General features: G+C 36.9%; 1 protein-coding gene across 1 annotated transcript in view; it reads left to right on the forward strand.

Moving 5' to 3' along the window:
* PPP1CB (protein phosphatase 1 catalytic subunit beta) overlaps positions 1-19,500 on the forward strand; it is a 29,491-nt gene extending 9,991 nt beyond the window's left edge. Inside the window, exons 2-8 of the mRNA XM_054822604.1 lie at positions 2,360-2,491; positions 6,068-6,298; positions 6,648-6,752; positions 11,760-11,831; positions 15,282-15,433; positions 17,002-17,136; positions 17,735-19,500. Of these exons, the coding sequence (XP_054678579.1) occupies positions 2,360-2,491; positions 6,068-6,298; positions 6,648-6,752; positions 11,760-11,831; positions 15,282-15,433; positions 17,002-17,136; positions 17,735-17,839 (932 nt within the window). The 3' untranslated portion in view covers positions 17,840-19,500. The remainder of the gene's footprint in view (positions 1-2,359; positions 2,492-6,067; positions 6,299-6,647; positions 6,753-11,759; positions 11,832-15,281; positions 15,434-17,001; positions 17,137-17,734) is intronic.
* Positions 19,501-22,511: the final 3,011 nt, after the last annotated feature.

The raw sequence follows: 22,511 nt of genomic DNA on the forward strand, positions 1-22,511 counted from the left end.
CTTATCAAAACAGGTTGAAAAAATGCAGTTTGTAGAGGAAAAATAGGACTGAAGACCTAGTTGTGTTCCATGCTGCTTTGGCATGACCTTGATGTTGTTAGCCATGGGTTTAAAATATAGCAGTTGTTTCAATAAAATGATAGCCATTGTGATACTAAGACTCTGCTCTTTCAGGTGGGAGCTTTTTATGTATAGTGACACTTTGTGTGCCTGTCAAAGTGAGTTTCTAGTCTATGAAAGAGATCATTATAAGCTACCGGAATGTAAGCATTTGAAAAGGTGGAGATTGTTGGAGCATTTTGATCCCTCACAAATTGGATAGTCAAGTCCTGTGCAGAGCTGTTGAGCCTGAGATGTATTTTCTTTTTGCTAATAATCCCCGTGGGACTGAAGACGTATCTATAAGTGCATAACTTAATAGATGTTTGAGATGTGATGAAATGGAAACCTGTAGGCATTTATTGTTTTCTAGTCACCTTTATTGTGTCTAATGTCTGTCTTTGTATTCTAATATGTAAGCCAAGACCTTAATGCATGAAGAATAACCAAAAAAAAGTGTTATTAAAAGCTGTTTGCTTTGTCAAGTATAGTTGAAATCTTAATTAGCAAAAGGAATGTGACTTACCATATGGTAAATATCACCTGGTACTGATTCAGAGTTTCACTGAAAGAAGTCCTGTATGGCACAGCCTTGTTCTTGTGGGATTCTAATGAGTGAAGTATTTCCAGTGTATCCTCACTGCAGATAGACTGGCCCTCCTGCTATTTTGGCACTCAAACCATCTGTCTCAGGATCTAGTTTCACATCTTCTCTTCCCTGCTTGAGAAAACCATTCTTCATTTCTGCCTTTTCACATGTTCCTGTGGCTGCTTCCTAACCTCAGTTTAACAAGTGTGTTTGGTGTTTAGTAAAAATAAAAATTCATAGCACAGTGTTGTAATGATCAGATGTGCAGTTACACTGGGAGAAGCATGCAGTGATAACCAGAGCAGAGCTTTTTGAGCTTAACACTTTGGACAGTTAGTACTAGGTGACCTACCATGAACTATTTCCAGTCATATCCATTTTTTCCCCATTGCACAATGTAGGTAATAATACTGATTTCCTCTGTAAAGTATGTTTTCTAGGAGCTAGGCGGAAATAAAAGGAAAAGGAGGGGGTTATATGAATTAAAAAAAAAGTTGCAAGCTTAATCTTTGTTTTTGGAGAGGGGAAGCAGGCAAGCCAGGAACTTATTTTATGTGTGAAGGACTAGTTTTTGCTATTCTGTCTGCAAATCTATCTTACTAGACTTCCTGAAATTGCAGCTAAAATTTTTATGAAGTAGTGTCTTATTATGTTTGAGTTTGAAACCATTTGGATTTGAACTGCTAAAGTTTCGTACCAGCTTCTCCTGTAGGTAACTACCGTGGTTTAGTGCTGAATGTTGCTTCCGTCTACAGCAGATGGCAGAACAGGATGTTCGCCTGTTGTAGACACTGATACATTCTGGCTTATTAGTTTGAACTCTGAAGTTTGGCTTATGCTGAGATGCAAGACTGAACTGGATCAGCCAGAGTGCAGGCACATTTGTTCTATTTTGCTGCCTCATTAAAGACACATTAAAACCTCTGACAGGAATCATATAGATATCTGTGGAAAGAAGCAGCTGCAGATAAACGTCCCAGAGGATATTGGCTGGAACGCAATGACATGCGAATGCTTTTGAAAACTCAGTGCCAAATATAGGTCTGAATACCTGACTTATTGGTTTAGGAATTCAATTTCATTCTAATTAGAATGTCTTTGCACGTAAAGGTTCCAATAACTCAAGAGCTGTTATATATGAATGAAGGTTTCATCAAACTTTCATAGTTTTTAGTGTGATGTTCCTAATATGGCAATTGCAGCTGCTGAAAGTGTAAACGTGCCTGTGGGTTTTTTCTTTGTATTTAGGTAGGCCTGTTGAAATCAACAGTCCTAAACAAGTTTATTTTGTACTAATGTGAAAGTGTTTTCAGGATTTCCATTTTCTGTATTTTTTTGCCTGTTGTCAGTACTCTAGCATAATGGGATTGTTTGAAACACTTTGAAATTGCTATTTATACAAATGTGGATGAAAGCAAGGCTTAAATTGTTCTCTTCTGAGAACCTGATTTAACAGGAATGCATACAAACCTTTAAGCACAGGTTAGCACAGTATCAGAGATTAATTTTAGAATCCATTGGAATATATAATTCCAAGACATTTAGTAGATATGTTGGAGTGTTCTGCTGGCTTTTTGTCAAATATAGATTTCAAATACAGCTCATCTGCACTTACCTATTCCTGTGTATCTGAGTGATAGTTACCTTCAATTTTTAAACATATCATTTCAGTACGAGGATGTCGTCCTGGGAAGATTGTTCAGATGACCGAAGCAGAAGTTCGGGGCTTGTGCATAAAGTCACGGGAAATATTTCTTAGCCAGCCTATTCTCCTGGAACTAGAGGCACCTCTGAAAATTTGTGGTATGTAAACTTCATATGTATGTGTTTCATATAGGTGTTTTAATCTAGTTGTGTGCTAGGTGGATTGGAAGGGTACTGAGATAGACCTTGACTTGGGTGATACAGATTAGAGTGAGGTCTTCACAATCTTAAAAGTAACTTTCTAATCAGGTTAGATTAAGTCGAGAAAAGGCATCTAACAGTTGGTAGATTGTTGGTGCTCCTAGTACTATTTAGGAGCAAGTTCTGTTGGCAGTAAGAGCTGCTTGTGCCCTCATCTGGTGCAAAATTTGCAACCTGTCCCTTCTACTTCCCTAGAGACTGCTCGTGCAGAGCTGCTACTCTTTTGCTATTTCAAAAAGCAGTTACCTTCTTTGAAAATAGCAAATGTTTAATATTGTAGTTGCTCTCTTCAAAGTATAAGCAAACCAAATATCTTTACATGTTGTGAAATGGAACTCTTCAAAAATAGTATTGAAGAAAGCATGGTTAGTCCCTCAATTGAAAAAAATAAAACTGAATGCAGACTGTTAAATTAGGCTTAGTTACCATGTAATAAATTCCTTGAGCTTTAGAGCACATTTTAGCAGACATTGTTACTGCTGCCAAATATGAGTAAAACTAAAATGTCTCTGTTCTTTACCTCTCTAAACCTTTATAAGATGCTAGACCTCGACAAAGTGCACTGTTGTTAATAGGTATGCAAGCTTGTTAAAAACTGTTGCAAAAGTATTGTAAATACTGGCTTGTAATCATCCTTCAAGTTATTAACAGCAGAAGCAGCCTTAGCATAAAATTTCTTGAATTAGGCTTAAGTGTCATAATATTAAAATTGAAGCAGTCTTTGAATTTGTTGTTACTAACATGCTCAAAGATAGATCAGCTTCTTCCTGGCAGACCTAATGTAGCAATGTTTCTTACATTAAGATAGGATATTACCAATTTAAAGAAAGTGCACTAATGGCAAAGTAATTTTTAAATGACTAATTGCTTGGTAGGGTGGGGAGAAAAACCGGACCAGCTTGCCTAATGACATAAAGGTGAAGGTAAAATCCAGCTTTACCACGTTGTGTTTATGTTACTCTTTAAAGACTGTAGTAGTCTCATCGTATTCTTAGATAAAGAAAAAATGAAAACTCAAATATTTAGATTGTACATAAGTCAAGGTCTGCAAAGTATAATTAGCCTCCTTCAAAGTTAGTTTCTCATTTGCTTAAATTGAGGTGGTTGAAAGGACTGTTAGATGCACAATAATAGGGTAGCAAATGCACAGTTAAGTAAGGCATTTGTTATTTTTAAATTGGATTCCAAACACAGTGATAGCACCAGGAAGTGTCAGGTGCATCTAAATTTAATATCAGAGCAATTGTCAAAGATGCATTTAGATAAAAGTGAAAGAAAGATGATTGCTTTCACCAAAAGCAAAATATGCAGCTGTACGCCTTTGAACTACTGTTTCAGTGTGTTCAGGCAATGCCTGAGGAGCCATTATAGGATTGTCTTCACTTGTAATCAAGTCAGTTCAGAATAAGCTTTTACATCTTGAATGGCTATGTTTTAATGTAGGATGAAAGGTATTCTTATGGAAACATTCATTTTAAAATAGATGCGGTTTTTACTGTAAGGCTTTATCTGGTAGACTTCAACTTGTGCCCATATGAAGCTGTATTTTAAAATGCCAAGTGCCTTGAATGGAATAGTAAATGCTTTGGTCCCTTTACAAAATTGTTTCTGTAAATGTTCCTTTACCCTTTAAGTGCTTTGGTCCCTCTGGTTCATGTGTGTAACAAACTAGTTCTAGGCAAGGAACACATTTATAATAACCCTTCTGTAGTGTGCTTGCTTGTTAGTTAATTCTGGTGGCAGTGAAGTCTGGAGAGTATTGATAGTGTAGTTCTGGAGTATTAGACTCAGCATAGCAATGACTTCATAGAATCATGGAATGGTTTGGGTTGGAAGGGGCCTTAAAGATGTCTAGTTCCAGCCCCCCTGCTGCGGGCAGGGACACCCTCCACTAGAACCATTATAGGATTGTCTTCGCTTGTAATCAAGTCAGTTCAAAATAAGCTTTTATATCTTGAATGGCTATGTTTTAATGTAAGAGGAAAGATATTCTTATGGAAACATTCATTTATTGAGGAATTCTCTGTGTTTTCTTCTGATTGTGACCTGGAGATTTCTAAATATCAAGTAGAATAGGAATTGTTCTTGTTGCAACATATGTGAAAATGATTTTAACCAGTGAATCTTCAGACTCTCTGGAATTGGGTAGTGGATAATGTTCCCTGTTATTAGAAGAAAATTGAGAAGTGATTCCCTGAGTGAGAAACAGTTACAGAATGATGCTACCTGAAGGAGGAAGGATTGCATTTCCACTGGAAAGAGTAAAAAGCAATATAGCTATGTACTTTTCTTACCACTATATGCTTTAAGACTTGAACTGGAGAGCGTACAAGTTTGGGAACCTTTTTTTCTTTTTTTAAGATTATGGAAAGAGTCGTAGAGATGTGTGTATTGGATTTTTTTGCTTTTTTAAGGCCGTAGTAGCTAGTGCTCTACTAGAAAATAGCTGCGCTTAACAGTTGGGATTTTGCCACTGAACAAGCAGCAAAAGTGCAAATGCATTTATGGAATGCTTAGTGTAAGGGACCAGGAGGTACTAAATTTAAACAGCATACAGCGTGTACTGAATGCTTCTTGCGTAGATTTTTTTGCATTCAGTCACTTTAGTAATGAATTCTACAGTCAGCTGGAATACATTGCGTGTACTCTACAAAGTTACTGTAGAACAGCTTTGTTACCTTTTTTGACCTCATGGGCAACTCATTGATAGTTAGCTTGGGTAGTCTGATATGATATGCTGTAGTGTTGTAATTGCCACACAGAGCTGCTTTCATGGAAAGCCTGCTTAATTTTAAAGCTAGCAATGTGATGAGTAACATGACAGTTATTTTTCCTACGAGGTACCTGCGGGGTTGAATATCCTGTAAGGGGTATCAGTCTTTGAGTCTGTACTGTTTTTATATGAATAATTGCATTGAAGGAGGAGTTATCCTAAATGCTGGGGGATGGGAATTTTAGTACAGCAATGTTATAGGAGAAGTTGACCTTTGAAGTAAGTGCTCTCTGCCAGCACAATTTTCAGTTTCACTCCAGTCTGTTTAGTAGATTTTTACTGGTCTATTTCTGCAGTAAATCATGTGACTTAACTTTTTCTTAATACATTGTCTTCCTGCCCATGTAACTGTTCAAGTAGAGGTTGTCCTTCTGACCTTGTTTTAATTTGAATAAATTAGAGCTCTGTTAGAAAGCTTAATCTTAATTTTGAAGACTTCTGTAGCTTTTGGTTTTCAGATTTTCATAACTGGCATAGCAGCTCTGCAACTACTATGGGTTATTTACATTTAGTGAATTCTTCAGTTGGTAATATTAACATGGTTGTCACCTTTCTGGTACCTATTGCCAGTCTGTTTTTAAAGGAAATGTTAGTGCTTTTTTTAAGATCAATTAATAAAGAGTGATTAGCTGTCTTAAATTCTTGATTTGTGTACTCTTTATGTTCTTGCACTAATCATCAGTAAACATTTTCTTATTCAGGTGATATTCATGGTCAGTATACAGACTTGCTTCGATTATTTGAATATGGAGGATTCCCACCAGAAGCTAATTATCTTTTCCTTGGAGATTACGTAGACAGAGGCAAACAGTCTCTGGAAACAATTTGCCTACTACTGGCATATAAAATCAAGTACCCAGAAAACTTCTTTCTCCTAAGAGGAAATCATGAGTGTGCTAGCATCAATCGGATCTATGGATTCTATGATGAATGTAAGCAAAACCTGTTTCTTCTGAAAGACTATTATAGACTAATACTGTGTTTTGGAGACACTTCTAGTAGCGACTCTTGTGCTGCAAGGATTTCAATATTCTGTGAACCTGCTTTGAAACTTTCTAAAAGTACATTTCAAACCAAGGTTAAAGTCATTTAGAGAATTATTATTTGCTGTTTTGCTGTCCTTGAAATGCTGTTGCAGGAGATCGAAATCTACGTACCCTAACAGAAATAAAGCCCTGTGAAGACAGTTTGCTAGCATTTTTGGTCACATTGTGATTTGTATTGCAGGTTTGCTTTAAGAAAACAGCCTTCCCTTTCTAATGTCACATGCTGTTCTTGTAGGCAAGCGGAGATTTAACATTAAGCTGTGGAAGACCTTCACAGATTGTTTTAACTGTCTGCCTATTGCAGCCATTGTGGATGAGAAGATCTTCTGCTGTCATGGAGGTAAGCTGATAACTGCTTTTAAAGGCTGTGTCCAAAATGATCTTTGGGTTAATGCTGTATCAAATGGAGCGTGGATGTGCGTACCTGGTATTTAGATGGAGACATTTAACCTTATATGGCCTGTAAAGGTCACTGTTATGCCTTATGCTTTTCTGTACACCTGGCAGCAGGCAGCTGTCATCCTCACCTGATACACGTGGCCCTCTGCACCTGAGGGGCAAGTGTGTCCATAAGTATTCCCATCAGTGTGTCCCTCTCTGAAGGGTATTGAATCCCAGAGTTCTTGCCGAATTTGCCACATGACTTGTTGCTGGTACTATCTATCAATGCAGCCTTAGCTAATACTGGCATCTCTAGCAGTGAAGTGAAAGAATAACTTTTAAAGTAACCCTAGCTCTATAGTCTTGGGTTCTTTAGCTGCTTTCATTAGATGTTGGTGGAATGGATCTCTGAGGTCACAGCCAAGCCTGCTGCTTGAAGCAAGATGATTGTTAACATTAGAGCAAGTCAGCCATGGCTTGTGCTGACTCCATAAAACCTCTGCTATTGGAAAATATGTGTTCTATGGGCATCTGTCCCAGTGTTGCCCTATTCGTGTAGAGGAAAGTTTTGGTGTTGATCTGACTTCCAAATATTGAAACTTATTCAGGCACCCTTCTCTGCAGAAGGGGACTCCCCATGTTTTTCCAGGCAATGATGCTTACAGTTTTTTGGGACCTTGCAGGGTTGCAAGAACTCAAACAATTGACAGCAATTTCAAATTACTTGTAGTAAGAGCCATCCTGCCTTTTTGCAGCTGTCTTTGCAACTATCTCCATTACTAAGCAACTTGATGCCTAGCACTGAGTAATCCAGAGATCGTTCGTAGGTGTCACACCTGCATTTTCAATGACATAATTAGAGATTAGTTGAGAAACTTTTAGTTTGACAGCTTCATTTGGAATTAGAAATAATGGGCACCCAAAATTCCTGAGCAGACTGTTCCAGACTTTGTGAGGTTGCATTGATGGCTGCCATCCTGCCTTTATTAATTACAGGTATCTTTGCAAGAGCTCTGCCTGTATGGATTGTGTGGTAAAAATCATCCTGGTTCTTCTTGCATCTTGTATTGAAAGCTTCTGCCTTCAGTGCCTGCTAGTATAAGCTGTCAAAGTCTTATGCATAATATGCTCTGAGGTATTGTCATGTCTCTGTAAATACAGAATTAATGCAGTGATAGACAGTTGAGTCTGTGCCAGTCTCCAGGTAGCATTGACATATTGGAGAAAGTACTTGTTTTCTCACAGGTCATCTTTTCATCTCATTCTCAGTCAGTGTGGCGTGGTGTCTTTTTCTAAGAACCAGTACCTATCTTATGAGCTAGATCTCATAATTTTAAAAATGTGAGATACAAAATTACTTCTGTGCTGAGGGAGCCAATTATCAGTAGCTAAACAAAAGTAATAAATTTTGTTTCCAAAAAAGGTGGCAAAGGAGTTACTCTTTTACTATCATTATACTTTTTGAATTTTGTTTTATTTGTGAAACAGTAAAGACTGAATGGTGACAAAATATTGTGGTGTTTCAGGCAAACAGTTCAGTTTAGGTGGGTGGTAGAAGGTAATCAAGGAAGCTTAATAGGTAGAGTAGAATGCTATGTTCTATGACAAAACTCAGTTTTGTGTGTATATGCACTTGAGACCTGTGTTATGAGTAAAAAGCTATTTTTCAAGGAAAAATTTAAAGCTTTATAATATATGTATTGGGGGATTAACCTCTTGTTTAATCAAGTAGGAAAACTTCTATTTTGTGCATAGTATGCTTTAAGGATCCTCTTATGAAACACAATATTTACTTCTTTACTGAATGCTAACTGTCCCTTAAACTTGTACAGGCTTCGTCTAACTGAAATTACTATCACTCACAATTGATCTGCGGCTGTGAAATAAAGTGAAAAGATTACTAAATGTGCTGTGTGCTCCTAATAAATGAAAGTGGACATTCAGCACATACGTAAGTTTTGCCCTTTTTCCACTCTTCTCCAATCCTATCCAAACTGCATTCCAGATCCCATGAAGTCATGGACTGTCAACGCCTTTTCATGATGTTACTACTCTAATAAACACTGAGGCAGCAACTCAAACCATTCAACTCTGCTGGAGGTTGAAGCTAGCATGTAGATATAAGGTAGGTGCCTTTTTTACTATATTGCGCATTTTTGCATAGTTTATTTTAAAAATATTGTCCTCTGGGATATATAATAAAACTTTGCAAAACCGCATAACATAGTAAAACAAAAGGCACCTAACTTACCCCAGTAGGCTATCTACAATAGCTTAAAATGCTGAGTCATTTTACTTAGACTTTTCTGGGCATGTGCTGTTTGGAGTTCTGGATGTCACAGTGTAAATCAAACCTCTCTTGCCATTCCTGTCTCCAAATGTTCATGCTGCTGAAAGGATCTTTCATTGTATCCTTCCCAAGGCCTCCCTTGCTCTTCCCTGTCTTTCTACATTCATTGCTCATACAAGTCATATTTTTGCCTTTTCTTAGGACTGTCCTCAACTTCTGACTTTGCTCTTTATCTTGCTTGATTAAAGCTTATTCCATAACCATTCCTGACTTCTCTTTTGCTCTGCTTTGTATTCTGAGCAGTATTGTCCTCTTATCTGTGACACCACTGTCTAGCTCTAATCTTTAGAGACCTTATGTGATTATGTTCAAGCTTCTATAAACTAAGTCCATGTTGTAGTGTCATGTTGATGGTCTTACACATTGGATTTAAGCTCTGAGGTGGGAGTCATGTTAGTTTAGTAGAATACTGCATTTATGTAATATCTTCAAACTCTGGAATTCTGTTTTTCTTGTGTCATTAGTGACAAACGTATGTTGAAGGTGAAGCCTACTTGATAGTCTTACATGGTGTCCAGACCTGATGAGCTTCCTGGATGATTACACTATAAAAATAAGTAACCATAACTTTATCAGTTCTCCCTGATCAGGGAGTGGTTCAAATCTGGAGCCTGGATTTGTTGAGTCTGCCAGGAGTAATGACACATAATTTCCCTGTTTCCCTTAGGGAAGAGGTGCTCTTATGCTTCAAGAATTATACTGAAAGATACTTTTTCTGTGTTTAGCTGTTGTTATGTGACAAGGCAACTTAATTCAATTGTGTACTTTTCAGTTTTCTTTCAGTACACTGTAGGCTGCAGCAGTCACTGTAGTGGCAGCAGCTTGACAGTGAGCTTGAGTAGCCTGTGTTTGCATTTTTGTTCCCTTCTTGTAGTGCTGATCATGTACAACTTTTGATCTGAAATTTTGAGGCATTAGCTATTTTTTTTGTGCAGGGGGAGTTAAGAAGATATTTGGGAAAAGACCGCCTCTTGGGTGGTCACAAAGAGGTCTACAAACATGCAGGCAGTTTTGTTAAGTTTTGTGCAGGCACAAAAATTAACAGCTATGGGGTTGTGACATGGTTTATAATAACATTTTCTTTTAAAGAGCTTCAAGTTTGGGTGCAACCTGAAATGCTGAGAGCTGTAACGTCATAGAAGGTCACAAACTGGTCGAGCTTATTTCACTGAGATTGTACATTACTATCTTGGAGGGTGTGGTGCAGCGTAGAATCGGAGTAGAATCCACATGCCTTTGTGCTAATGTAATCTGCATGCAAATAGATCAGTTCTGAGGAAGTGGTAGGTTGGTCAAAGTTTAAAAGCTGATTATCTACTTGAATTTTATATTGGTATCCCTATATTGTTGTGTAAGTAGAATTGACTAAAACTCCTTTGGTACACTATTTAATGTAAGATTTCTGCCATCCTTCACAACCTCAAGGTAATATCATGAAGACAGCTTTAACAAGCTGATGAAGATAGAAGGCTTTTACCATAAGACTGCTTCAACAAAAATAATCTAAAATTTTAATACTTGAAGAAAAGTTCCTCAAGTCTTTATATCAAGTGCATTGGAGTAGTTGTTCCTCTAACATGGATATTGCCACTGTTGAAACCCTGTCAGCTGAAATTTTTTTAGGCGGTGACTCCTTTCCAATGACAGGTTTTCTTTTATCACATTCAAAGTTCTGGACTGAGTCAAATGGATAACAGCTTGCTGATATGAAATATGTTTCATCACAAATTAGGTCTTCATGCTCTATTTCCAAATTTGCAACTTTCCTAATTAGGTGATCTTGGCCTAAGTCATTTAAGTCACTTTAGGACCCTTATTTAAGGACATGTTAAGATGCTAGAGCATCTAATAGCTTCTCTTTCACGCCTGTATGCCTCAGGTAGAAAAGCTCTGTAGTGTGTACTTAAACTGTTCAAAGGGTGGCTTTGGAATCCCGTGCTTTGCGTGTAATTACATGTTAATATGGTAAAACTATACAAAAAGAGCTGTATCTTTATGATAAATGAGGTTTTGAGTAATCAAAGTACTATGATGTTATAAATGACTAAGCAGCTGAGCTATAGTAGATGACCACCTCTGTGCTTCTTATGTATTACAGTTGCATAGTCTAGTATTTGTTTACAGCATCCAGCGACTGCTACTCAGCTGATGTGTGGTAAAACACTTACAGTGATGTGACTTATGATTCCAGTCATACCTGCAGGCTACTTTGGCTTGTGGTCTTTTAAAGCTGGGTAGGGGATTTTCCTTTAGCTTTTATAAAATAAGGTGGTTGTAAAGAAGGTCATCTGCATCCTGTTTAATTGTGTTAGATAATGGCAATGTTATCCTTCACTGGGTCTCTCTAGTAAGCTGTTTAAGATAACACACTTAACTGTAGAGTTCTGTGCTGTGTGGCTAAAAGGGTGCTAGGAAAACAATTCAAACCCCTTACTAATTTCACTTGTGTTACTTTCTGTCCAGGACCTTAATTGTCTTACAGCAAACTATCTTTTGTTTATATTACAGTGGAAACAGTGGATGCTGTATGACTTTGAACCTCTAATTGTGTGTTCTCTGGAACCCTTGTCACAGGTAAAATGTGTAGATAAGTCACTTGTTTTCTTCTACTTACAGGACTGTCTCCAGATCTCCAGTCAATGGAGCAGATCCGAAGAATTATGAGACCTACAGATGTTCCTGACACAGGTGAGTGACGTGGAATTTACTGTCAATAGGTCTTAATGATGAAACAGGTTTAATCAGTTTCTGTACAGGCAATGCAGTGACTTAACCTCTCTTCACAGTACAGCATTCCTTGATGTCTGTGCAGGGCATGAGTCTTGTTCCTTATGGTCACTAGTTTATCTGATATGTTAGAGGTTATTCCCCACATTGTTATTGCTTGTCCTAAGAGTAGGATACATTACCTGAGTTTGGATATGTTATCCATGTTTGCTTTAAAACAAACTTAGAAATCTAATTAAAGATCAAATGAAATTAAACAGCTAGTTCTTTTTCTTGCCTTGATTAGGCATACCCAAACCTTTCAGTCTATCAAAGAACGTAACTGTTTAAAGCTTACTGAGTATTATTTAAAGTATATGGGCTTCTCTCTACTTGGGGCTATGTCTCCTTCCTCTCTAAATTTGTAAAGTATAACTCCTGCTTCACTGCAATTTGGGATTTCAATTGCTTATATCAATGTGCTAGTCCTGCAGTTTTCTTCTAATACTTGAATATTTCGTATATAGGTGTTGGATGCAAATTGGCAGTGCTTTCTGTACAATATTCTTTCGAATGGTTTAATTAATCATCTTCCTCAATGTCCCATTTATTCCAAATGTTGTTACTAGTGGATTAAAAAGACTGTCAAGCAGTACAATGGGATATTTTTTTAAAGTATTGGTTTCAACAGTGGTTGGAAATTAACTTTCAGGGGAGATATCACATCTAAACCTTTTTTTGAAACAGAAATTACTATTGCAGTTAAACCTTGGAATAGAAGAATTCTACTTCCTGTAATGTTCCTCAGTGCTGATGCATAGGAGTAATTCAGGGACTAATTAATATCTACTGTACCTTAAACAACAACATTTCTGTGCAAGCTGGTATGTACACACTTGACACTGAGAAGTATTACTAGACTGGTAAAATTTATACTGTAGTATAAATTACTACATTGTTCTTCCTTTTATGCTGCTTATAATTCACTCAATGCATAACCAAATAAATGTCAGTACAAATGAGTCAATCTGTACATTTATCAGAGCTCTCAGAAAATATAGTTCTGTTCAACAGGCTAATACTACTGCTTGAACCACCCCCACTTCAGGAATGCCCCTGCAGAATGTAGTTCTGGTTTCCATGGACACTCCACTGAAATCATATGTATTCTTAATCCCTCCTAAAAATAAGTATAGAGATTTAAAAAAACAAAAAAGGCTTTTGATCTATGGAGTAGTTTGCAGTCTTAATTTTGCTTTCAGAAGCAATATCTGGATGCTTACCAGCAGAGGTAAAATGAAATGTCCGATCAGAGGCATGAGCGTGTATGGTTCAGTGACATGGAAGGTCTTGGCCTTTTGGACCTACTTAAGGGAACAAGTATTACAGAATGGAAGTAAATCTTGTGGAGAAACAAAAAATAAACTGAAGTGGTCTGACTTCTGTGAAAGTTACAAGTCCTCAAAAGCTATCCCTTTGTGGAGGGATGTCACTTGGTGAATGTTTTTGTTGCTATAGAAATTCTGGTAGATGTTCGTGTGGCTTGTGCCGACAAGATTAGATCATTATGATCATCCTTTAGCCTGATGAAAAAAAGCCTTTTCAACCTCAACTGCAATTTAAAGACCTCTTGTTTTGGTGGCATTTTTATGGGGTTTGGAAGCTGTTAGCTCAAATGTGACTCCCTATTCCAATTTAAGACACTTGTCTATGGTAACTGTTGAAGTATTTGCATTTTGTGAGGTGAAGGTATAAATGATGTGTTTTGGTAAGCATTGCCAAGCATTTGCTTATTAGGAGGATAATTCCCTCTATTGTGTGATCTTGAATGCCTTGTATCAGCCATGTTATGGTATGCATCTGGTCAGTCTAAGCTATTGCAATGGTAGATGTTGCATGATTAAATATAAACCTACTTGGGCAGCATAGTTTAGACAAATTCATTGCAGGGTTCTGTTACACCATTGCTAAAGACTATTGGACAGATTTTCCTATTGCTGTGTATAACCCTAAAGATATTTGATTTGGGGGAGAGAACAGAAGAGGAAGTGCTTCCTAAGCAGCTTCTGTCACTTGTTAGAAATTCATGATAAGAAAACATTAGGGATTGCAGTGCAACTATTCTGTTTTGAAAAACATGTTATTCAATATAGAACTAAATTTCAGTAAAGTAAGTTTTTTGTCATATGCTGTCTGTATTCAGTAGTTTATTTCTAGAGAGATATTATCTCTAAAATGCAGTTTTACTTGCTCTGTGTTCTAAAAGCAAATAAAATCTTAGCCTGTGTTGGAGAGGAACTGTGACTGGCACCAAAAAACATTTGATAACTGTATGTAAATACAAAATGGTCTAGTTATACAGTAGGTTTCAGACATTAGTTTTACTTGATTACAACTTGAAGGATCTGTTATTTAAGAAGTAGTGTCTTTAATGTTTTGTTTAGCAAATAACCAGGTGTAATTGTAAATTAAACTTCTGAGTGCCAGATAAAGGAGCCTGCTGGCATCTCTTTCATATTGTGAAACAATACTCTTAAGTATTAAAATGCCTGTGCGTTAGTCATCACAGGTAAAGAAAGTACAATTTCATGGAAAACTATGAAATATGTTTTTAATGCTTTTTGGTTTGGTTGTGTTGTAGTTGAATTGGCCTGGTTCTTTCTCATGTGAAAACACTTTGAAAGTTCTATGTATAAAGGCATTGTAGTTAATCTAGAGAAATTGTAGTACTCAGATTAACTCCAGTGAGTTGGCCTTTTGTTGGCAGCAGAAAAAAGATCTTGATCAGCACTAAAATGCCAGTGAGGTTTTTTGTTCTAATTTAGATTCCAGACTGGTTGGTATGAGGCTTTTCAAAGAGTCAGCAGTTGTCCAAGCAAACTGAAAGTGCTACCTGAAACAATCTATCAGAATATTGCAATGTTAAATTTTGATTTATGCATGTAAGGTTCTTCACGTATGGTGAGAAAGGTAAGAATCAAAGCAGTTCCATGTTCAGAAGCATGTGGTACAAGTTTATTTACTGTATTTATGACTGGCCTTGCATAGGATTTTAAAATTTACTGCAGCTTTCAAACTAAGCTTTCTTGGTGAGCTGTGAAATTGATGGTTGCCTTTTAAAATGCACCCACTGCAGTATTTTTAAACTCCTCAAATGCTCACTGTAAACACTGTGAATATTACAATTAAATATTTCAGAGAACTGCTTGGCTCTGACTTGTTTCATCTAAAGGCATTACCAGTGGTGAGGGGGCAAAAGTCTCCAGACTTACGCAGACCATGTATTTTGAGTTGCAGTTTAAGTATTGCTGAATTTGTTGCTAAGGCGTATTAGCTTTAGGAGAGCTGCTCTGGTAATTACAATAAAACAGATTTACGTTATAGAATGATACCTCCTAAGACTAGCATTCTCACTTGTATTATCTTTCAAAGGCTTGCTGTGTGACCTGCTGTGGTCTGACCCAGACAAAGATGTACAAGGTTGGGGTGAAAATGATCGTGGAGTCTCTTTCACTTTTGGTGCTGATGTGGTCAGTAAATTTCTGAATCGTCATGATCTGGATTTAATCTGTCGAGCTCACCAGGTATGAATTATGCTGCTGTTGCTTCTTAAAACCTCTCCTTCTAGACTTTCTGCCTCTTTGGTGCTGCTTATCAGTGGGATATATTTGAAACTTACTTTGTATTGTTTTACTTTTAGGGGGGAAAAAAAACAACCAATTTTCCTAATAAAGGGACTATAAGGCTGTGTCCTTCTATGGACTCATACTGAACTGAGTGTCTAATGTCAGTGAAGTAAAATACTAACACTGGATTTCCCCATTGGTCTTTCTTTTGTATTGTCTGGTAACTGTTAGACTGTTGTATGTGAACATCAGAGGTAAAGTGTCCAGATTTAAAGTGGCAAAGTGACTTGAATTTGAGATTTACACTGAAATTTCAGTAGTAGTCAGTTCTCTGGTAGCTGAGGCTTAAACTATCTCTGCTTCACTTCATGGAAGTATTAAATGTATTTTGAATGTTTCTACAAACAAGTCTGTACATAAAAGCTTTCACTATTGCCTTCATTTTGGTTCAGCTATCTAGAGTACATTGGCACAGATTGTTTGACTTTATGAAATGTGCAGAAATCAAGGTTATTTTTGGCATCTTCAATTTTCAAGTATACTTTTTTGCAGTTATTAAGTTACTTTAAGCAAGTGCCTAGTTAGGTGGACATCAGGTTTCAATTTCCTGTATAACATTTCCGTTTTATTATTTAGTCAATTTTAAAAGCTCTCTCCTGCTTTGAAACAAAACCAGGGTTTTTATTCTGTGTCACTGTTAGGCTTGATTATACTATCAGAATACTTAAATATTTCTCCTTGTAATTTTACTGCTGAAACGTTAGAGAAGATTAGTCAGTGTGTGGAACAGATATTAAGATTTCTTAACTGCTGATCAAGATCACTACCAATTTCTTGTATTCATGTAGTCACTTCAGTTCTTTATAAAAGTATGCTACCTTTCAAAAGACGATGGTGATTGCACCAAGGTGAGCAGTTGGTGCACTGGTTTCACTACATTGTAATGTGACGCTTCCATTTTGGGGAAGAGGGAACATCCTTAGCTGATGCAGCATACTACTTGCACTATTTTAAAGGTGCATTATGCTCTTAGAGAAAATATGGCAGAACCACTTTGCTTTTTAGAGCATCAAAACTCTAAAAAAGCCTACACTTGAGGTTTGTACAGTCAGCACCAGTGTAAGTGACACTTAAGTTACAGTTGCTATGTAGATGGTATCCAGGCCTTACGTGCTCCGAACTAATAGGTAAAACATCCAAATTCTGTGTATAAACCATAAAATGTTGGGAATCCTTAAACTGGCAGTGCATAATCAGACTTCAGGTATGAAAATATTGAATAGTCAAGCTGATGCATATTTAACATTGGAAGTGTCAGACAGGTTAAGCTACCTGATTTGGCATTCAGTGTCCAGGTAAGACAAAATGACTGAACCTGTCCTATCTGAAAGCAAAGACATAAAATACCTTTTCGATGAGTTCTTGTCATCTCTTTAGTATAAGTCCTGTTTGCCTCAAGACTGGCTTTTTTCTTCAAAATTTATCCTGTTTTTTATTAGCTCTATTGATTTCTCTGGTGTTGACAGGTGGTTGAAGATGGATATGAATTCTTTGCTAAACGGCAGTTGGTCACCCTATTCTCAGCTCCAAATTATTGTGGAGAGTTTGACAATGCAGGGGGCATGATGAGTGTGGACGAAACTCTGATGTGTTCCTTTCAGGTATGATATATTTGTACGTTAATTATTACTTTGGGCTATATGGACTGAGTTAGTCTGGTGTGTTTATGGTTAGTCTAGGGTAATATACTTGAGCTACAGAAAGCACTGCACAGCAGGCTGGTGTTTGGACAATTAGAACTGCAAACCAACTGTTCTCCAGAGAACTGTGTGGGATTTGGTATTTTCCAAAACTCCTGCCTATTAAGTTATTCCCTCTATTCAGATGCTCATTTCAAAGTTTAATTGGGTGATTCTTTTTAGTCATACCTAGTGATCAGAGTACCTAATTATGCAGACTAATGGACTATTGGGACCCTTTTCAGTGTAGTTACTGTGATCAGATTTTAATCCTTACTCCTTCCTGGACATGTTTTTAGCCCCTTTTCTTTCCCATTCCCACCCCAATGTGGTGCTAGAGCTAGAAGGATTTAGAAGTAGTATTATCATTGTATGTAGGATTAAGAAATTTGTAGGATTGTGATGTCACTTCCCCCTCACCCCTCTTGTTCCTGCTGAATGGGATTTCATGTTGGCTTAACAGTATTTTAAATCTTCTTAGTTGTCTCTGACTCAAAAGAACTTCTTTATTTTCTCTAAGATACTGAAACCATCTGAAAAGAAAGCCAAGTACCAGTATGGTGGACTGAACTCTGGACGTCCAGTCACTCCACCTCGCACAGCTAATCCACCGAAGAAGAGGTGAAGAAAGGAATAATGTAGAAACACCATCAGATCTGTCAAGGACAAAACTCCATATTACAGTATATAATAAGTGTGCACTGTAAAACCATCCAGCCATTTTGACACCCTTTATGATGTCACACGTTTAACTTAAAGAGACGGGTAAAGGATCTTTATTAATTTTTTTCTAGTAGAAAGATGTGCGACACTGTATTGTAACAAGTATAGCTCCAAGTTCTAATATCCAGCATAGAGTAAAAAAAAATACTAGGAAAAAAACTATTGCAACTACATATTCACATTTACCACGGTTTTTAAAGTTGACCAACATCCCAGTTAAAACTTGATGTAATAGTTAAACCAGATGAGAGCATGATGTTCCATTTGTGTAATGTGGTCTTATTGTTGCTTGATTGCTTTTACTTTGGTTATTTTGTAGCTAGAATGATGCGAATATGGTATCTAGTCTTATTTCCCTGGCTCTCTCTTTGAAATTGAAATAAGGAAGGGGCTTTTTTAGAACAGCCATTGATCTCTTATCCTTCCCCTAGCCCCGTTGTTCATAATAATGCCGCCCAAATGTGTGCCCCATTATAACGCGAAGTTTATAGTACGGTAGCGATTAAAAGGCAGACTACTAAGTCCAAAATGCCCAGACTGGACAGCTTGATAGCCAACATAAATTGAGACAGAAAAACCTGTCTTGACTTTTTAACTTAAACTGCCACACAACGAATTTGTGCACTACACTATTTTAAATTATTGATGTTACACTGTGCTATGGCACTTCGTTTAACTTAGGACAAAAATGGTATTGCCTATTAGTTGGTAACTTGATTATGTGGTACCTTGGCTTTAGTTTTATTAGCATGAAACACCTTTGGCATGCTTAGCTTCCAGGTAACTCCCTACCTGCATCAGAATTCATCTTGCATAGTTCCACAGAACATGAAGATCCTTATTTGCTAAGCCTTTGAAAGCTGACATTCTTTCACAAAAGGGTGTGTTTAAATGGATGTTCATCAACAGAAAAATGGCTAGCTGACGAGTGGTGAGCTGAAAATGCTATAGGAATGTCCAACATGATTATAAGGCTTATGTCACTAAAGATTATATCCTTTGGATTTTCATGATCAAATTTCATATACTATTGTATAGACTTCTGCTTTGTAGTGTACTATAGTAGCAATAATTTCTGTACATGATCAAGAGTTATGCAGTATTTCTTTTCAGTTTTCTCCTTTCTTAAAAGTGTTAACATTGGCAAATGGCAAGATACAGAGAAAATACAAAATTTATAGTAGGATAAATGAAAGGCACAGTTTTGTGATGCTTTAGGATGCAATACTTATTGGACATAACTACAAAAGCTTTTATTGAATATTGTCAAATTTGTAAGATTCTTTGGGGGAAGGCTTCAGATTTATACCATTCTAAATGTGCATCAGTAGATGTAAAACTCTTGACTTCAGTATTGTCTTTGAAGATGTTAAATTGAGGATTCTGGTAACTTACGTTTTATGAACCGGCACATTATATAATGCAAGAGATATATTGATTTCTGACACAGTGAGCAAGTTCTTTAAAATGGATTTAAGTCTCTTTTCTAATTCCATTTTGTTTTAAATGCATATTTTAAATGTAGGTTTTTTCATTTAGTAAAAGTTGTCTAATTCATTTGAATGAAGTCTGACTGGTTATTTTAACATACCTTACTGTTACTCAAGAAGTGTGGACTTTGTTGTTTTTAAGAAAACAACAAACTTACAGCATATGTATGTTATTGATTTATATTGGATTGGTCTGTGGTTTTGAACAGTGGTTTAATTTACCCCACCTTGAAGCAAGCAACAGAGTTTCAATACATAGAAGAAAATGTAGATTTCTTCTGATACTATTCAAAGATGCTTGTTCTTGAAAGTCAGTGATGAAAGCTGTGTAAGTGAGAGTAACTTCAGCTTCTAACAAGGTAGTTGATGAAATCTGTTCCGTAAGCTTTGACAGGGTAACTCCCTGCTCTTATGCTTACTTGAGGCTTAGTTGTACAAGTTTTGAAAATGCTGGGTTTTACCAAATGCCAGCCTCTATTATAAGAAGCATCATGTTACCAAACATCTGGATTAATGCTTTTCCATTTTTTCCTTAGTTTCTGGAACAATGTCTTCTGTATCATGAAATGTCCAGGTATAAAGCTGTATGTTATGTGAATACCTAACATGCTTGCTTGTACTACAGATGCTATGTCAAAAGGAAAATAAAGTCTTCAGGCCTTCTTATGTGTCCTAAAGAAAGAGGAAATTCTTAGTTTATTTTATGGCACTAGCAAGCCAGATGTGGTGGTGGTATTCTGAAGAACTGCTATTTTTATATAGCAGCAATCACTTCCAAAGGATTTGAGTGCTGTTTTGACTGCTGGGGAATTCGAACATCGGCTAACACCCCTCCCCAGGAAAAATGTAGAAAAAAGTACATGATTTAGTAACCTTACCCCTACATGTATGATTGATATTCAATAGTAAAAGGAAGTCAATGTTAATATTTTTTTTAGTATTTTTGCTATTGTCCATTCTGGAAGAGGTAGAAAAAAAGAACCTGAATCTAATTATATTCAGATAAAATTAACTTTTTCTTCCATGGAAATCACTAGTGGTCTAATCACTAATAAGTTTTTTTCTATGTAAGCATCTTGTCCATACAAGCCTAAAATGCTGCTAAATAGCACAGTATTAGTGTGCTGGGAAGTAACAGCTCGTTTGAGAATCCTCCTGTTAAGAGGCGTATAAAACATTACACCATTTGAGGGATATTTTTGCGTGTTCTCCCCCAGCCTCTTTTATCTGATGGTATGATCCATTTCTGATTTCATAGTAGAGTACAGCATGGCACATAACCTTTTGTCTTGTTCCTTTTTGATTGACAGACATTTTGTGATTTCCAGGCACTAGAGAAATACCTGCTTTAATCTAATTTAAAATATTGCTGTGAGGAGTGTTTCTTTAGTCTCTTTTGTGTTGATTGATATGAGATTCTTGTTTTGCATTACTTTTTTTTTTGTGTGCTCCATGGTGGTCAGTGTTTTCTATGTGTGGAATATTCATAATTTTTGCTGCTTTAAAGGAGGAAAACAAATAGTGTTTCATACAGTTGTGGTTACTGTGCTGCTCTAATACCTTGAATGCTATTTCTGTTTAGGTAGAGTTGTTTGTACTGATCTGATCTACTTCCAAAAAATGATGTGAAAATAGACTCACTGAAAACATTGTAATGGGTCTTACACTAGTGGATTGTATTCAGTTTGCTATATCTGGACACATAGAAATACTTGTGGCTACTGAAGTCTGAGTTGGTCTTTTTGCTTCTAACTTAGTGTGATTAACTGCAGGCATACTGGTGCTAGGTGTCACCAAGCTTCGTGATCCTGTTATGAAGATGGTTTGCGTTTGTACTGTATCCTCCCTTGAAAGAGGAGTTAATAGGTACATATGACACAACTTGTAGTATCCCGGTGCAGTGCATTGCTGTGTACTTACTTGCCTGGGAAACTCCAATGGAAATTCTTCATATCTGTGGAAGGAGGTTGCTTTTATTGCTGATAGCCTGCATCCCTGTTTTAAGGTTGTTTGAAGATAGAGATCCTCTGCTGTGTTTCTGCTAAAAGATGATAGGAGTTGATGAGCAGCAAGGTATCTTTTTTTATGCAGAAGTGTTCCTGTCTGTGGCTTATCTTTTGATAAATCTAAGAAGATATTGCTGTTATACGGTGGAAGCTGTCAGATTAAATTACCGGGGCTGTATGTGGTTAGTTTGGGGTTGGCAAGCACATTGTAGTGTAGTAATGGAAATATAAAAGACACTACTGTTATCGAATACAGTTGAACTGAAGGTGACCTGAGTAACTCTGTTTTGGATAGCTGAAATTTTCAGAATATGTAGGTGACAAACACAAATATCCCATGCTTGGCCTTTGGTGTGAAGCTCAAAGGTTAACAGAATAGGATACCTGTTTTGTAGAGGCTTATGTAGATAATAGTTGTAAAAACACCCAGTTGAAGGTTAGGTTGAATTTCTTCCAGGCAAATTGTCAATGTTGTATCCATGGCTGGTGTTTCTGGAACTTTTTGCTGTCAGGTTTGTTAGAGATGAAGACACTTTATACAAACCTGACGGGTAACATTACAGCCTAGCAAAGAGCAGAGGCAAAGTGATACTGTCAATATTGTATTGCTTTTGAACTTGTTGAGTTGTAACTTGATTCATGATTGGCATCCGTCTGCTTTATAATGTATATGAGGATAAATGTGAATATTTGGCTTCAAATGAAAAAGCAAAGGGTGAGAGGATGTCTCCCAACACTAGAGATGACTACAGCACAGTCAAGTATCTGTCTCTGAGTCCATGTGGGCTAATAATAAGCTTTAAAGAGCAGTGTGGTTTTTTTAATACAAAACAGTTGTGATGAAGTTCATGCACATAGTCATCTTGTCAATAAAAGAACTCAATGAATCAATACTAGGCTTGGGATATTTAGGCGTAGCCCTGGTATGTTTTTTCTCTGCTGTCATCTGTTTGCTTCTGCTAACTAGCAGTAGCAGCTTTCAAACTTACTATAAGTGCAGGTGTATACTTTTTTCTCCTGGATCATACATTGATTTTGCTTGCTTTGTTCCTAAGGTTGGTCAAAGGTTTTGATGACA

Source organism: Grus americana, chromosome 3, assembly GCF_028858705.1.
Source record: "Grus americana isolate bGruAme1 chromosome 3, bGruAme1.mat, whole genome shotgun sequence".
Classification (NCBI taxonomy): Eukaryota; Metazoa; Chordata; class Aves; order Gruiformes; family Gruidae; genus Grus; species Grus americana.